The sequence below is a fragment of the Chironomus tepperi genome, unplaced genomic scaffold (assembly GCF_022539635.2).
Source record: "Chironomus tepperi strain 1889 unplaced genomic scaffold, CSIRO-AGI_Ctep_v1 contig_359, whole genome shotgun sequence".
NCBI lineage: Eukaryota > Metazoa > Arthropoda > Insecta > Diptera > Chironomidae > Chironomus > Chironomus tepperi.
In genome coordinates, this window is record NW_027226481.1 from 161,605 (window position 1) to 180,351 (window position 18,747).

Here is an 18,747-nt window from a genome sequence, read left to right on the forward strand (position 1 = left end):
TGTAGATTAGAAAACAGAGCCATATTCAATGAATCTTCCTCATCCCATCCATATGACTGCAATATAGCTGATGATATTCGAATACTGAAACTAGAGCAGCATTTCCTTGCACCATGCGTTCCAAAAACCATTAAAATGTCTCTTGTACCTCCAGATTCCCATGAACCTCCTTCAAAAATTTGAATACTCAGCTTAATTTCCTATCAACACCAAGAAATAAATCCTACAAAAAATTCTCATAACTGCAAAGCACAAAGAATCTCACCAAACAGGAGAAATAAATATTGTTTCCATTAATAAACAGCATGTCACACCATTTGTTATTTATTTACCTATGAATTATGCATTTTGCAATTTTCTCATCCTATTTCTCACTATTCTACTAGATTTTTTTTTATTCATTTCCCTTCGTCGACAGCATGCAATAGCAAAAGTTTCTCGGAATAGCACACAAAAAAAAAAACACATGGGAAAATTCATTGCAGATCATTGCTTGACCATTATCGAAAATGAACATTGCAAGTGGATGACATGGCTAGTCTATGTGTGTTGATGGTGCTGTTAATAAACATTTAGAAGTTGCAGGAAAAATGGTGCTGAAGTGTTGGATGAGTTGAATGCAGTTTGGGATTTGAAATTGAGGAATTTGGGGTTAGAATTAGGGATTTCGGGTTAGGAACTTGGAAATGTGGAAGAATGACTTTGATTTTGGATTTCACTAAGTCTGGCTACAGGTCTGACTGTCTTAACAGTCAAAAAGCATGCTTTCTTGGTACAGAATGGCCATTACGGTACCTGAAAGCGGCCGTTTTGCAGTCAGGGCTCAAACCACCCAGTAGCTTGATTGTTCATCCTTTCTATGCAGTCTGATGCCTGAATGCTAATGTCAAATGCCCATAGCTGACCCTGTTAGTGTATAACACAGTAAAACAGTAGATTTAAAGCATTTTCAGCCTTATTTCCTTAATAAACTTATCACCAAACCTTAAAATCCTCAATAATCACCAAAACATCAACTTCCTTTCCCCACTCATTCTCAATCTCCGTCTTTAACCTCATCAGCATTAAAAATAAAATGAATTTTTTCTTCATTTCTTCTCGGTCATTCAATTTCTTTCTCACTTATTTTCGTGTATGTGGCATAAAAGGTGTAGCAAACAACACAAAAAAATGTTCCGGCATGTGTCACCTGCTTTCTCTCAAGCATTTAAAATAAAAAGGAATTGTTGGAGACGAGAAAAAAATTAGAAAATATGGAAACAGAGATGGAGAAATAAAAACACATTATGGAAAAGTTTTTCCTTTTCAACTTTTTTCATACTTATTATTGTTGTTGTTGGATTTACGCTTGAAAAAGTGTTGCACAACAAAAAGAAAACAGATTGTTTTTCTGCTGTCCATAGAGTTTTTTTTTATTGTTGCTGTGCTTCTATTGTTTGAGCAAAGGTTAAAGAAGATTATTGAAGGTATACAACAAAAAAAATGAGAAGGAATGGAATGAAAATTGTGGTGGTGGAAATTCATAGCGTCTTTTATTATTTAAGAGAAAAAATGAAATAAATTGAGTGAATTGAGAAGTTTTTTTTTGGGAAGTTCTTGGATAGATTATTTAATGGACAGTTGAGATTTTTCAGTGTTTTGGTTGATTTGAGGTAGGTGAAACTTTAATTGTTTTTGAAAGGACTTGATTATCGAGCGACACGAATGAAGAAGGCTCAAATTATTTTATCATCGTCAAATGGATGTAGTGGTGTATTGACTGTATCTTAGAGAATAAGACTTAATGACTCAAATAGAATCTGTCACCATCTCAGAGTTAAGCCGGATTTTGGATACTATTGGGGGAAGCACCTTCGATTTCCTGTAATTTTTTAGTCAGCCTTTCTAATGAAATTCCTCCAAATCTATATAATTTTTTTATCAATAATTACTTTCTTAAAATATTACTTCCGCAAAATAAAAGCCTTTCCGGTGAAATTGGATAATGATTAAAACATTTTTATCACTTTTTCGAGGTGCGGAAGCAAATAAACTTATCGAAATCACTTGGGAATCACTTAAGTAATTGCCAATCTATAATTAAGTAAATATATATATTTTTAAGTATTTACACAGCGATAAGCAACATTACTTAATAAATTATTACTTAATGTGGATTATTACTTACTTATAACTGATATCAAATTCCACATTTTGTCTGTTCTTGAAAATGGTTTTGATAACATACGTGTGCTTACTTATGGACGGACTTTTTCCAAGTTTCTAATCAGATTCACACATTGGAACTAAGCAGACTTGAGTATTTTGAAGAAATTCACGATTATCTTTTTTTGAAATAAATTTGGTTTCTTCGAATTCATTGATATTTTTAGGTCTTTAATAAATAAAAATGCGTAGAGTGTTACTTAGTAATAAGTATGATAAGAGTTAAGCTATATTATTTAATTGAATAAAACAATTTCAATGCCAATCGCAGAATTGGGGAAGATCATTTACAATTCAACGAATTTAAATGAACAGGAATGGAGGTCAGGCTGCATCAGACTAATTCGTGGTTTATCAGTTTGACTTTAACCACTTTTTTCTCATTTTGGAAGCAAAAACTGCTGGTTGCCTAAACTTAAGGATTAAAGAATATGATTTTGATATCCGGAAGACACGCAGTGTACAAAAATGAAAAACTAGTCACCAGTAGCGTGAGTTTGGCCTGAGACGCTATAGTCCTCTGAATTTGGTCCTAAGAAAGAACCACCAAAATTTAAAAATTTTGTCAACAAACAACAGACAAATGATAAAAACACAGTATATACTTCCTTCAAAATTCTCAATTCATTTTATTACACATTTATCAGTCTGAAATACCGATTACTTAACAAGTTACTTAAAAATCAAGTATTTGTTTTCCCAATGGTGGCGGAGAGAAAATTTTAGGGCCTTATACTTAGAACTAAGGGCCTTATACTTAGAACAAACGTAGAACTCAAGTACTAAATTTATAGAACAGAATATTTGAATTTTTAAAAACCGTTTTTTAATGAAATGAAAATATTAAATTAATGCTGTTTTTCCAATTGTAAAAGTTACAATCGAAATCGACACTGTTTATTTAGTCGCCACTGTCGTAAAATTCACAAAAGAAATGAATTTGCGTCACAAAATAACTGAATTTATTTATCTTCAAAATAACGGTCAAAAATATTTTAAAATCAAAAAAATTTGATGTAAATTTGTAACAAGTTTATTTTCAAAAAAATAATTGTTGTAACGTTGACTTTTCTATCCGCCACCATTGGTTGTTTTCCTTTCACAAATCTTATCAATAATTAACGGCAAAACATATTTTGCACTTATTCTTATCTTTTAATATGTAGCTAGTGCACTTCTAAACACTTTTTGATCTTATAATTAAGAGATAACATTCTTCACTCAGCAAAAATGGGGGAATTTTTCAAACAAAATAACACGTGTTGTTTATTTATCTAGTCACAACTTGTAGACACACTTTTTAAATTATTTGTTTTCCTTGAAATATTACTTAACTAGTTAAATAATTTGTTAGTCTAGATTGATAGAAACTAGAGCTTGATGCCGACTTTTTAGAGATTTTTGGGACATAATCGACTTGATTTCTGTCCACGTCTTGATTTTTAAGACTAATTTCATTATTCTAACGTTGGACACCTTTTATAAGTTTCTAGTATTAACATGTCATTGAACTTCTTCGCATATAAAACTTCACTCGTCTTCAAACTCTGTTTAAATCATTAGAAATTGATATATTTTCAAAAGTTCACTTGACAACTTAAATTCAATTGAAATTGAACCTTTTCGCACTTAGTGCACAATATCACCTTGCAGAACTTTGTTTATCTGAGGAACAGTGGATTGCTGATAATAATTCTATCAATCTGCAAACAATCCAACAAGGTGTGTAGATTTTATTACTTATAAGCTCCACTTTCATGACAATATAATGTTCTAGTATCAAAAAAACACTAAATTAATCAGCCTCATTGGCCTCAATTTAAGTCCAATGATCAAGAGATCAACAATTTTGAACATAAAATCTAATTTTAAGTTGCACTAGTTGTACATCAGGCTCTAAAATAAATTTCAATTCTGCCTTATAAATTTTTGCACATTTTTCCCTATTAAATTGATGACATCCTCCTTGTTATGTCTCAAATGTCGACAATGAAAATGCATAAATTCAGTTTTTCATTTCCAACACTAGGTAGGTGTTAGTAGAGGATATTAAATTATGACCACACTATTTACTGACTTTCACATAAATCAACAGAACAGCCAGAAGGCGAGAAAGCATATTTCACATGAAAAAAAGTTGCATTTTTTTCTGTCGCCATAATTTTCACTCAAAAATGATGTTTCCGCCTTTAAATTCATCTTTTTATCTTTATAGTCCATCTTAATGTCACACATACACGTGCTGATGGCAATTCTTTTTAAGGAAAATGAAAATGTGCACCATTAAAACTCAATAATACGACGACATCTTTGTGTACGATCTGGTGTTCTATTGTCCCTGCATTGTACTTTTTCTGGTGGTGCTATAATGATTCCACCAGTGACGAGTTCCTTCTTTAAACTCACGTAAATTACTTTTGTTGAATTCGCTATGCACGCGATACTTAGAAATAATGTTAAATATATGAAAAATATTGGAGATGATGACATGTTTTGTACACTTTTTGACGCGATAGAAGTCAAACTTGGAATGATGGAAGAAGCATTTAAGTAGTAGAGTCTTTTTGATATTTTTATCTATCAATTGATTAGAGCTTATCAAGGGAGTACATGTAGTTGTGAGTGATAAAAAGTATTGAAGGGTGTGTGGGAATCAGGGCTAGGAAATGTTGAATTATATTACTGATGATAATATTGATTGATAAGGAACTAAACAGAACTCGAAGTCAACTAAGAATTTGAACGGAATCGGTCGATTCGTGGATGTGCTTCTAGTGAGACAGTCTTCTATTTTGACAGCTATATACAGCTACTGTCTGAGTTAGACACATTTTAATGCTCTTAAGCTTGCAAAGTAGATAATGGTTAAACCTTCCATAAGTCTCTCCCTAGCTAGAAGGAAGATAGTCTCAAATCGGGTGAGTCAACATACTTCTGCTTCATACCACAAGCTGCTATTTATCAATCCATATTACCCGACACATCATCCATCATTTATTCGTGACATTTAAGACACCAGAATATGAAAATTATTCTAATTCATAACAAAAATCAAGTTTCTTATCAAAAATTCCTAAATAGTCAATTGATTGTTGTACTTTATTTTTTTGCAAATAGTCTTATCATTTATTATGAAATTTTTTAAAGACAGGTGATAAGAAGATAACACGAATAACGTCAGTTAGTAAAAGTATTCTTGATTTAGGTGTGAAGATGAGATGCTCTGAGTTAAAATTGTCTAGATTGTGTGTTTTCTGAGCGACACAAATGAAGAAGGCTCTGCAACGAAGCTTTTAAGGATCCACTAAACCTCTTTTGTTAGGAATAAATCGAAGTTGCCTATTTTTGGCAGTCATATGAAACCTAATAGATATTTGTCGCTCGGATTTGATCGATACTAGACTTTCACGATTTCCTGTTCCTGAAAATTAAACTGAATTTGCCGGTGTCAATTATTAGTAGATATCTGAATAAATTCGTGTTCTTGACCCATTTTATCATTTCCTGTTGTTACTTAAAAGTTTGAATTTTGAAGTTACAGCACTGAAGACAATTTTCGAATTAATTTGCATCTTTGAATGTTCCATGCAAGTTCCATCGGTGCTATTTCTCTCAAATGCTTAATTACATTAATAAATATCTTAACTTTCAATAAATTTATCAATTTTATTATTAAATTCTACATTTTTACAGTAACTATATTACTTAACTCGATAACATAATCATAAACTTACTTAATAGTAAATTACATAAATTCCGATACTCCAAAGAAAATTCTTTCCCCTCCATAAATTCATCCATAAATAAAGGAAGTAAAAGAACTGTTCGTTCTCCCTTTAAAACCGCCGCTATTGTTGTGCTTACTCACTTTAATCCAATTTTTTTAAACCTTACTTTCTTCTCGTTTCTATTGTGCTTCCTCCTCAATGCCGCAATTTCGTAAATGTGACGCAATTTTGTTTCTTTATTTAATAAATATTTAGACGATGATAAAGCTCAAAGTAATGGAGACAAATATTTGTGGTGACTCGGGGAGTTGACAACGACCGAGAAAAAAATCTACAAGAAAAAAAAGGTTGAATTTATGAACCACTAAAAAAGGTCTTACTTTAATGTCTAGGATTGGAAACTTTTGAGGTGATTTACATGATGGATATTGGGAGGAAGGGGATGATGTTAAGATGAATGCAGGAATGCAAGCTTCTTAAGAATTTGTCGGTCATCTTAGAGCTAGTTTTGATTCAAATATGTCATCCATTCTGAGTAGTAGAGACTGCAATTGGTGCGGTCTAGTAATAAACTAGGCATTTGTGTACCTTGCCATGATATATCAAGTTCATGGTCAGATATTGAGTCGACTGATACAATGGTCGACAATGATGGAAATTGACAACCGAAAGTCAGCAATACTGGACCTTTAAGCAGCATTTGAGGAAGGCAATGGATCACAATTGTTCAGTCTGGCCAGTGAAGTAAGCAACTTGCTATAGAGTCGACTAATCGAAGCCTTAGCAACACTCAATTGTGGAATTTAATACAAAGAATGCTTAAAAGTCAACCTTAATTCAAAAGTTTCCAACCCTTGACTCCCATTACAATAAATTATCATGCCTTCTCAGACGCAGCTTTAATGCTCACCTGTTGACTAATTACTGAAGACAAGCTTCCGACAAATGTTTCTTCTATCAAGTACAAGTCCCGGTTTACATTTTGTTGGTGCATTAATAATATGTGAGACAAAAACTGATGAACTTTCAGGTGACAGTGTCGTCGCCCGTACATAAATATTATTATTATCTATATTTCTAGTCGTTCTACAGCTTTTGCAGAATATTAACTTGGCACTGCCTGTGATAATAATTGAATTGAGAATGAACAAAACAATTAATCCGTAAATTAAACATTTATTTTGACTCGATGTCATTTTTTACGGCTCGTGTAGATTCACAAAATTGTATTTCAGAACTGAAAAGTGTTGTTTTATTTTTTCTCATGCGGTTTATCTCAATCACTCACATTTCAGCACTCAGTTTATTTGTTAATACAAGACAAATACATAAAAAAATAAAATATCTTTAAAAAAACACTTTTTTTGTTTGTTATCAGCCACAATTATATTATGATTCCCCTCATTCTGCGCCTATTTCGCGATTAACTCTGAGAATATTTTCTTTAAAAAATTAAATTTACACAAAATTTATTATTCAGTGAGAATTTGAGAGCGGCTTGTGCTCTTGTTTGTTGGTGCTGATAAGAAAGTTAAATTTACACACAAATTAAGCAATAATTGTGAATGGAACTGAGAGTGGGAGACACAATTTTAAACTCTTTTTTGAAACAAGAGAATTGTTTGTAAAAATGACTGATTGATAAAATATGTGAAATATTCATCAGGTACACGCATCGTCGTCAGTTTGATAAATGAACAAAAAATTTCAACGTTGAATCATTAATATTTTCTGAAGTGGGGTTTGATGCGATAAGAAATCATATGATTCAATATTTTAGATTTTTGCTTTTTTTGCAAAATGATAAGAATTTTTATTGAATTTTTGGGGAACTCTTGGTGGGCGTTTACATATTACGGGCAAGTTTTTAGATTAATTAAGATCACGTGAATTAGAATTAAGATTATTGAATTAGTATAATTTATCATCAATGTGTTATTCCTCGAAGAGCATTAATCAATTAATCAATCAAAAATCCGGCGTGTCTTTGACTTAATTTGATGCGAGAGATACGCCAATCAAACTAGAATCATATCGGTCTAGTGCCGAATATTGGATCGATTAGCAATTTTGTGCTACTCGAATACATAGACTCGATATGATAAGTATTCATATTATCTCATATTTAGGTTGTGGTTAGTGACATCATCCAAGAAATGGTTATCATACAATAATCCCAAGCGGTAAATGGTTTTCTCAGGGTATATCCTTTTTAATATTTAATTACTTCCTTAACTAGGATGCATGTGGGCCGAATGGCGCTCGGAGAGAACGTCCAAATGCCAGTTTGGAATGTTAAGAACTTTATTGCTCTTTTCGCTAAGCTTTTGATACAAAATTCTAAAATTTGCTAAGGATTTTCAAAACAAATATTTGATTTGCATCTAAATGACAATAAGAGCAGTAGAGTAGCTCTATTGGATATTGCATCAACATTTCACATCGTTCCTATTCGGAAATGAATTACACCACTGATTACATTTTACCCCAACAATTTCACAACGTCCATGAATCATTTGATTTCAATTCCCTCTGATTAGCAATTTCATCAAATCACCTGAAAATTGACTCACACCAATTAAATAATAAACTTAAGCGCCATCAGAAATTCCCACTGGCACTTTTCTAAAATTACGAAAAAAAAAACTTTGTTTTATCAAATCACGGTGATATGTAGATAGATAAAAAGCTAAATAAATCCTCTTGCAATTTTCCTTTTATTTATTTGCACTGTGTATTCAGCATGACAGATTTATCAGACTGATTGATAAAGAAAAATATAATGTGAGATAATAGGTTTGGTCATTAGAAAGGTAGAGTAACTTTTGAAGCTTATGCAATTTAGTGGGTTTGTGAATGTGGAGTTTCGATATGGATTTTAGGTGCCTGAACGGTTCTTTGTTTGTTTTACAGACTGTATGTCACCGTATATCCATGTTACTCGTTTTAACGGACACCAGGCATCTTCACTTCATTGTGTGATCAGCAGAACGTTGCTGATGTCGGTCAAAAATGAGACTTACCGATGACCAATAAGGCTTCATATAAATGCTCCACTTTCTCAACAGATGTTAAGTCATTGCCACTGATGTAACATTATGAAATAAGTATCAAAAAGTCAAAATTCAAACAAAATTCGGAATTTCTCTTTTGAAATTACATCAGATTCCAATTCTTTATTGACATCTGATAAAAATTGGACATTTTTACTACTTATTAAGCTTTTCTCAACAATCTTTCCGATAAGCGCTTGCAAATAATTTCTGATGAAATTCCTTGCTTTCCTTAACTCGTTCATAAAGTTAATCAAATAGCAGGAAATCTTCAATATAAAAAAGAAAAAAATCTTCATCAACATTGTTGCATGACTCACTATTAATTTTCAATGTTAGCAAGTCGTTAGTCATGAGTCCAACATCGTCTTCACTTTTCTCAATCATCGTTAGTGAGCGCAGGAAAATATAAGAAAATTAAATAAAGGAAAGTCGAGCTGTTCAGCATAGCTTCATTTTTTCTATTTATAATATGCACTTTATTAATTCTATGATCATAACATAACATTAAATGCTTCTACAGCTACAACAGTTTCCAGTTCAAATATTCGATGAAGCAAAGCGACATCATCAGCTCTTTAATGCAGTTAGTTCCTTTGTTTCACTTCATTTTAATCTTAAATAGTCGAGTTTTTCTTTAGTGAAGATTCCTTAAGGATAGACGAGCAGCTTTTCATATACTCTTGTATGTATCACGCAATTTTTCGACATCGACGATGAAACGTTGGCTCAAATATGAAGCCTGGCTTGCAGCTTGTTGGTATATTGATTATCGTACTTGCCAGGGGCTGTGATTCCCTCTCCTTTGCTAATCGCTCTTGCTGTTCTGAACGAATTCGCACTGCTGTTGTGTTCCTTGCAAATAACACCTTTCTTGATTCACTGTAAGCTATGAGAATGCTAATCAACAGCCAAATGAGAATTTTTTTTAGATCCATAATTTTTGTTCTTCTTCTCAACGCCACGACTTTTCTTATAATGAGAAAGTAAACAGCAACGTGTGCTTCTTATGAAATTACCAAACATCAACTAAATTATCATTTTGCTTTTTTGTGTCTCAAAAAATATGTCTGAGCGAGAACAAATGAGTGAGTAATGATTATTGAAGGGAGAATGTAAGATTACGTGCGGGCACATGTACAAGAATCAAAAATATAAAGCTTATCAGATAAGAGTGGTCTTGAAATATATAAAGAAAATACTGATTGATGTGATTGACGGTAAGTGACGTATTTTTTAAACGGGTTACCTTGTGTGATATCGAAAATTATTTGGAGGTTGAACGCAGAAGAAGTTGTTTGATAATTATGCACAAATTAACAGTGACGTAGTAAGGTAATTGCAACAGGGATAGCAACAGAAGCTTTCTAAAGGTGCATTTTGATTTTTTAGGCATTTTTGTGTGCTTGTTATCGGAAATTGGCAAGTGGAATAGAGCCTGCTTCAGACGACTCTTGTGGGAGGTCATGGATCACAATTGATCTGTATCACCAGCGAAGAAAGTAAGTAAATAGGTATTTCTGTTCCCATAAAATCTTAACAAATTGAACAATTTCGTCCAAAGAAGAGGTTTTGACTCAAAGAACTCCCTGGATGAGCCCTTTATGGATAGGATATGCCAAGAGTCAGACACTTAGATGTAGTACTGTACTTAGTGTATTTTTTATACAGTTACAGCAAGGACAGTATATACATTACTCTACTTTAGGAGTGTCTGATCCTTGGGAAATGCAAAATACAAAGGCATTTGAGTCAAGCATTCTATTTAGTTCAAACCTCAATATTAGGCATAAAATGCTCTTGAAGCCTCTAAAACACCTTTCAATCTCACATTGAATCTCTCAAATTTAGCCCCGATTTGTTTACAAATTTTGCTGTTATGAAAATTGTTTTGAATTTCATACAATCATATTCAGCTTTTTGTGTACTTTTTGCTTTGAATTAAAGGTCAGATAGAGAATATTCCAGAGTGATTCCCCTTTATGAATCTGATAATTTTAATAGTAAATTCTCTGTTTGTCAGAACTAGAATTGTGAGGAATTATAAAAAATTATAGATTTTAAATTGGTTTAAACTGACTTTAGACATTCCTAACGCGCGACCATGGACCCTCATGCGCCTCAGCCAAGGAAATAACTCTTGCCAACAACGAGACAATGAAAGAGTGCATTAGCGACTGCATTTCACAGCTGAATCGCATTCAAAGGCTGCTCGCCATCAATCACAATTATTCCATAACTATAAAGTACACTCTGTCAATGTTGATCCACAAAACGTTCAATATCCCAGCAATTGTATTTAACAAACAATTCAAGAACAGTAACAAACAGTTTGTGAACCTTTATTTTCAAACAAAAGATTACAATCGACTTAATTTCTATTTAATCAAAAAAATTATAAATTTCTCACAATTATGTCACTTGATTCTCTCATCAGAGAGACCTGATTTTTGTCTATTTTTAGTCAATTTTATGCAAGCTCAATTTTTGTAAAATTCTCATAATTTTTTACTGATAAGACTCTTTGTACTTTGAATGTGTTTTCTTCGTCGTTGAATTTTATTCAATCTTTTGCGTCTTTTATTCGTCTCACCATCCTCGTTTTCCTCACTGTATGATTCGTCATCAGCCAATTGATTTTGATCATTTTCATTGGCAAGGTCATAAGCATTCTCATCATAATCGTCGTCCACATCGTTACCATTTTCAGTTCCGTTGTCTTCATTGTATTCATAAATTTCATTGTCTATGACAGTTTCAATCGATGTTTCCGGATTTTTTTCACTAGTATTAATCGGATTTGTTCGATTTCTTGGTACTTGAACATCCGTCTCTTGTATAACAATTAATGGAGGTTTTATTGTCGTTGGCAGATGCTTTGTCACTTGAACATTTGGTTTTGGTTGATTTTTTGGCCAATTGTATAGTTCTGTATAGTCTGGATTCTCATTTTCTTTTGGATTTGGTCGGATTGTTGGTCTTGTTGGTGGCTTGACTGTAAAAATATTGTCTAAATTTGGTGGACGAAATGTTATCGTTGGAAATGGAGTTGTGACTCGTTCTGTTGATGTTGGACTCTTTAATGGCTTTGTTGTTGTTGGTTCTGATATCCTTTTTGTTGTTTCTTCTTTCTCAGTACAATTCATGTCTGTTTTGAATGCATCCTTACCCAAAAAATCATTCAATTCCTTCTCATTCTCTATAAAATTTGGTGGCTGTAATTTTGTTTCGAAAATTTCCACAATTTCTACGAAATTTTTCTCATGATTTTCCTTTTCATACCGCCGATAAATCATTCGACACTCTGTTGACACAATTAATGAAAAAATTAGAGATGAAAAAATTATTTTTGTCATATTTGACAGTGGTTGATGCTTAACTGAGGATGAGTCCGAATTTTTTATTATTTATTCTCAATTATATTGACGTGATAACCCTCATGTGACATAATTTTGGCTGGGGGTAGGAACTGATTAGAGTGTTTTTTTGAATGATTTTTGAATATGCTTGTCCTTCTGCTGTCTAATCGGGTTCCAGTACAGTTTAGGCCTTAACTAAATTGACTAATTTGACCTCAATTGTTCTTTGAAGATTTTACCTTAATTAAATTTTCATGTTTTCTATTATATATCATTTCATGAGCATCTATCCCCTTTTCCGTTTATTCCTGTTACTCTTATTAGTTTTACACTCAGAGAAAAAAAATATGTTTATTGATTTTTTGACTTAAGAATTGGTTTAAAATTTGCAAAATATTTTAAAATTTAGGAATTTTTTAATAAAATGGAATTCAATCTAAAGGAAGTTACCCTAAAAGTTAGTCAAGCCATTGACAATTGCTACTAGTCCAGCATTCTAGCTGACCAAACTACTTAAAATATGGTAATTTTTCAACATAAACGAACAGTCCAATGAAGTCATGAGGCTGCTTTTCTGACACCACATTGACTGCAACTCATGAGGACCCACTGACGACTACATGACCGCTGATTTAAATCCATTTTAAGTCCTAAAATTAATTAACAACTAAGTGACTAAAGGCGATAAGCCTGAATCCTTAAAATTTGAATACAAATAAAATGTACCCAAACTTTATACATAATTAAGTCAATTTAAGTTAATTTAGGTCTCCTAAAATGACAATTGCATTTGTGCTATTCAGAATGTTTAAATTTTACATTTCAAAAAACATTTTTTTTAAAATAATTTACAAATTTAATAATATGTTTCCATAAGTGTAGTTCTCCTCTCAATTCCTCTCTCGTCTAAATAGCAGGTTTTCTACATCGTCCATTCGCGTATATTTGACCAGACGGACAAACCATAGGTGCGTCAAAAATGTACGGCGATCTCAACATTTGATCCTCTCTTTCCGGTTTTGGAGTCGTACTTGAAGTGCTATGGATTTCCGAACAGTAATACTGAAAATTGAAGCATCTCCAAAAATAACAAATTATTGGCGGAGAATTTTCACTCGAAATGATTTGAAAAAGTAAACAAAATGTGAGAAAAAAAATTTTTGTTTGCATTGTTTACACTTGAATTACTGGAAATAGACTAAGTGGAATAATTTATGAGAATAAATAGGTTTTCAGCAAAAATTCATATATGAATGCTTACACAGTAATATGCATGCCTGAATAGATTGATATGAATTATAGCTTGAAATTTAAATTTTGAATGATTTCTTTTAATATTTGCAAAATTAGTTACATTTTTGGGTGGTTAAAGCGTGAATTATGGGATTTTTAAAATTAAATTAAATAGTACCATACTTAATATGCTGTAAATCACACGAAAAAATCGTTTATTAAAATATTTGTTTAATAACAATAAATAAGTCATCTAAAATTAAGGTACACCGATCACAACATTAACCAAAGTCATGGATTAATCTCCCTAACAGGCAAAGTGACTGCTTTTAAGTGCAGTTGTACCATGAAAGCTTGCTCTTTGCCTGTAAGGGTCTCAAATATAATCATGAGATTAACAAAAAATTCAACAGATATTTGATGAAGTTTAGTCAAAAAATACAAGGGTTCGGCATCTTCCGGACACATATCGTTGACCTGGTCTGCACTGATTTGGAGCAACTAAGATGTTTAATCGGTTTGGATTTAAGACACCTTCGTATTGTTCCTCTTCTCCATTTTCTTGGTTTTCTGGTTGTTGAGCATCTACAGAATCATAAGTAGAATGAAGTAATAAAAGAATTAATTGTTTTTAATATTTTATAGCATTTTAGAGAATTTCTATGTAAGCTGCTACTCATTACCTGAATAGCACAATTTGATAAATTGATAAAAAATCAAATATAAGACCATCATGCTACCTGATATAAACCAAATCTGGCACCAAGTCAGAGTCTCGACAGTCTGTCTTCTAACTTTAGACTAATTAATTAATTTGTGCTATTCTGCATCAGTTCTTAGTTCACCGTTCAGGTAAAACACCCAAACATTCCAAGAAATTCCATAAATCAGAACCCAACTTACCTGCATTTTCTTCATTTTCATTCTCAGCTTCATTACTTTGACGCTTTCTTCTAAATCCCAAATCGTCACTGATGTTGTCGTCACCTTTATCATCAGCCGACATTCTTACATCGATATCATGATCGAAATTTTCATCCTCATTCACTTCCTTATTTTTTCGAAACAATTCCTTAAATATTTCCACTTTATTGCGCATTCCATCGCGAATATTGTTTAAATTTAAATAAAATCTCTTGGATTCCTCTATCAACGTGCAGTTTGCGTTTTGTATTAATCGTACAACCTTATCCGTGGATGTTTCCGCATCCTTACATTTATTCGACCATAATCCATGGACTGAATTTACTGTAAAAATGAGAGCAACTAAAATTCCAAAGAGTTTCATAATTGAACGAAATTTTTTTGCACTTGATCGATCTCGTACAACTCAAAGACTGAGAGCAATGCTGCTCATAAATGTGAAAAATTCACATCTGAGATGATTTTTTTCTTCTTCTCTGTTTAAACAAACAGCAATGATGAATATTTTTTTTTTGCTCTGTTGATTCACAAACGTGGGGATTTACGGCGTTTATATTTCCATACTCTTTTATTTATTTTTGACGTTACTCAATTATTAAATTAGATTACAGACTTTTTTTTTGTTTGTTTTTTCAAGATGATTTTTTTTCTGCTGAAAATAAAATGTTTATGATGCTTTCAACAAATATCAGCGTGTAATTTTGATAGATTTAAGCATTTGAGTGATTTATTTCTGTTTAATTTACAGGTAAACATCATGTAAATGACCTTCAATGACACCCTAGGAGAAGTTCAAGTGATTTAAGAACAAAGGAATTATTATTAAATTATTTGCTAATTAATTTCCAAGAATCTATTTGAAATAGTGGTGAGCAACCTTTTATATTACATGGCACACCTTGCTGGTAGGCCTCAACTGTGATCACACATGGCATATGGTTTATGGCATTTCGGTGGACAAAAATACGTTAGAACTACACAATAATTGGATATCAACTTGCCATCAGCTAATTATAACGTATTTTTGTCCAATCAAGTTAGTGCCGTCCCAGACATGTTGCCCATCGTTGTGTTAAAAAGTAGATTACCCTCACTAAAATACAGCTAGATCTGTGATTGCAAATTTGAGCAATTATCAAAATTATAAGAAAAACTTATGCAATTTAATTCAAAAGCAATTTGATTCACATGATAGAGTCACAGGCAGTGATTAAAATTTTCAAGGAATAGATTAATATTTCCAAAGAAATTCATTTTTATCAGTAATTTAATAAAATTTGTATTACGCAATTGGTCGACAATGACCACGAACTAAAATTTGATTTTCTTTGCATGACAAAGGTACCAAAAATATAAATCCTGCTGGTGGAGGTGCACCCATTAATGCTTCATTAAGGTCCAGGTCTCTGTCTTTTTCTTTATCCTGAGCAGCTAAAAAAATCAATTAAAAAGGATTCAGTAGTTTTTACGAGGACTGACAATTGACAGAACTAGCAGTTTTACTAGTAGCTGACAATTAAATTATGTATATTATCAACTCAAGCGTCAGAAAAGAAGAAGACTCCGCCAAACCTTTTGGAACCTAAATGTAAGCTAGGTACTTTACAGTAATATGGATGCTAAACGGAGGTAAAACTAAATGGCATTTAGTGTTAATACAAAAGGTTTTTCGGAGCCTTAATAGCTCTGTGACGGAGCTTCATTTGTGTCGCTTGGGAAGTAGAACTCCAATTTTATATGAAGTCGAGTAGGCTTTTCCATAAAAAATCCGACTTGATTTCGAGTTCTGTCGAGGAATATATAGATTTTAGTTATTCATATTTACTTTATTACCACAACCATCCTGAAATTGTTTAACTACGCAATAAATTACACATTAGTATTAATTACTACACTTATGTAACTTTCAATGTTTATTTAACATTTGACTCTTACTGTTTATAAATTAATTCAATGTCAAATTCTTGTTTTGTATTATATTTCTCAAAGTTTGTCGATAAAGCAATCAACTGATAAGCAATTTCAGAGCATGTTAAATTTCAGCGCAAAAGAAGCTATCAAGCACAATCCACAGATTAAGAGCAGCCTAAGAAATCAGAAATGAACGACTTCCACCAACAATATTTCCTTTAAACTCTTTATTAATTAAGCATCAAACTAAAGCATTTTGCTTTGCAAATATTTTAACAACTAAATCTAATTCTTAAGCACCAAACTTGTTATTCTTATCCACACACTAAATCAGAAACCAGCTCTAAACTAACCTTCAGATTTGCTTTGTTCTTCACTTTCGTGATCATCTGGAAGTTCATCAATCTTTTCTTCATCTTCTTTCTCTCCTTTTACTTCTCGTTTTGTGCGAATTGTTGATGACTCGATCTTTTGACCCTCTGACTCTTGAGAATCACGAATGGAATTGAAATTTGACCGTACATTAATGTCATTCAGCACATAGTCACCGACCTTTCTGTCTGATGAGAATAAATTCTTTGTTTCCTCATAGCCTTTGACAAAAACATTCTTTGTGCCTACTCCTAAATCTATTAAGCCTGTTTTGAGTTTGTCCATGAATCCATCAGGACTACGCTTTGTTCGATGACTGATTGAACTGCAGTCGATTGTGATAATTAGCGATGAGATTACAAAAATCAGCACAAAGTAATTCTTCATTTTAAAATATTACTGTTTGATCTGAACTTAATGAAATACAAACGAGAACTGGACTGACTTTAAAATATATAAAATATCTCAATAAAGCGAATGGAATGAGAGAATTAATTAGTTATAAACAGGATCGTAAACATTCAGACCACATGAGATTGTTATCATTAAAAAATATTTTATTCTCAATTTTTTGAGAGATTTCTTAAAATTATTCAAGAGTTTTTGAAAAGATTTGGGAGCATTTGATAATTTTTTGCAAAATTTTAAAGTTAGGTTGACAATATTGAGTCGTCAATCGATTTAAATTCTGGTTTAATGATTTCTAAACTGTTGTTTAATCCACAAATAATTATTATCTCACTTTAGAATTGTTTGGAGGCTGATTCCTCTAGGGAATCCCATGCGTTGACAAAGAAGAGTAGAAGGTTGACAAGGATCAACCAATTTTACCCTACCTCCTCACATGACTAAACCCCGAGTGGACAAAAATTCATTAGAATTAGTCAATTGCAAGTTAATGTCCAATGAACATCAGCAGTCAAGTTGACTTCGAACTCTATTTATTAGTTACACAAGTGCATCTTGGTAATTAGTTTGGGAATCACCGACACAAAAATATAATCAAAATCTTGTCAGACCTAATTAAGAATTCCCAAATGGAACGGTTTGTAGACATTATCAACTTGAACATTTGAATGACATGATTACTTGCGATCAATATGTATTATAGATTGGGATTTCCAGCAGATAAAGACATGCAGTATATTATTTTTCAATTGGAAATTTTGAATTTATGTTTTTAACTTTGGAAATTTGCTTACGTTACTTATTTCAATATTAATGAGGTTGTTCATGTATATAGAGAAAGTTCAAGCTAGTTTAGAGACACAAATATAGCAAATAGATGAGCTAGTTTACAAAATAGTTAAAGATTTATAGCTTTATATTAATCCTTTTGCACTAATTGCTTGGCTAAACTCCTGCATTTATCTCCAACCAGCACCTGATTTTTCTTACAAACTGTGGGCACTAGGAATATTGACTGCTTAAATGGTTGAGTGTCGATTTCTGAGTCTACCTTCTTGTTTCCTGATACTAAAACAAAATATATTAATTTTAAATTATTCGTTAATTAACCTAATGGAGTTTATTACTTTCGTCTTCTTCTTGTAGATGAATGAAATCTACAATATCTTCAGGATCATTATCTTCGTCAGTTTTCGGCATTCTTTTATTAATTTCAACTATTTTTGGACTTTCTCGTTTAGTCCGTGGTTCAGTTGTTGTTGAATTATCTGCTCCATCTTCATCACCATCGAATCTCACATCGATATCTCCTAGCGTATAGTCACCAACTTTACGATCACTTGAGAATAAATTTTTTGTTTCTTCATAGCCTTTGACAAAAAATTTCTTCGTCTTTGACCCCAAATCAGTAATTCCGGATTTGACTTTACTCAAAAAGCCTTCACCTTCTGCTCTTTTTGCTCGATTTTGGTCAATCGAAAAACAATTTATAGCAGCGATTATATTTAAAGCCACAAAAAGGATAATTAGAAACTTCATATTCTTGATTTAAAG

The 18,747-nt window shown here is 32.3% G+C and overlaps 2 protein-coding genes and 1 long non-coding RNA gene across 3 annotated transcripts; all 3 read right to left on the minus strand.

Moving 5' to 3' along the window:
* Window positions 1–5,846: 5,846 nt before the first annotated feature.
* Window positions 5,847–7,349, minus strand: LOC139094958 (uncharacterized). Its single transcript, XR_011544816.1, has 2 exons — window positions 6,844–7,349; window positions 5,847–6,264 (listed from the first exon to the last, which is right to left on the minus strand). It is a non-coding gene; the product is annotated as an uncharacterized lncRNA (long non-coding RNA).
* Window positions 7,350–9,437: 2,088 nt separating this feature from the next.
* LOC139094820 (uncharacterized) lies at window positions 9,438–12,342 on the minus strand. The gene is made up of 2 exons (XM_070646005.1): window positions 11,237–12,342; window positions 9,438–10,056 (listed from the first exon to the last, which is right to left on the minus strand). Exon 1 carries the CDS (start codon window positions 12,340–12,342, stop codon window positions 11,485–11,487), a length of 858 nt encoding a protein of 285 aa, XP_070502106.1. The 3' UTR covers window positions 9,438–10,056; window positions 11,237–11,484.
* Window positions 11,303–17,259, minus strand: LOC139094821 (uncharacterized). The gene is made up of 3 exons (XM_070646006.1): window positions 16,767–17,259; window positions 14,482–15,933; window positions 11,303–14,163 (listed from the first exon to the last, which is right to left on the minus strand). Exons 1-2 carry the CDS (start codon window positions 17,170–17,172, stop codon window positions 15,785–15,787), a joined length of 555 nt encoding a protein of 184 aa, XP_070502107.1. The 5' UTR covers window positions 17,173–17,259; the 3' UTR covers window positions 11,303–14,163; window positions 14,482–15,784.
* Window positions 17,260–18,747: the final 1,488 nt, after the last annotated feature.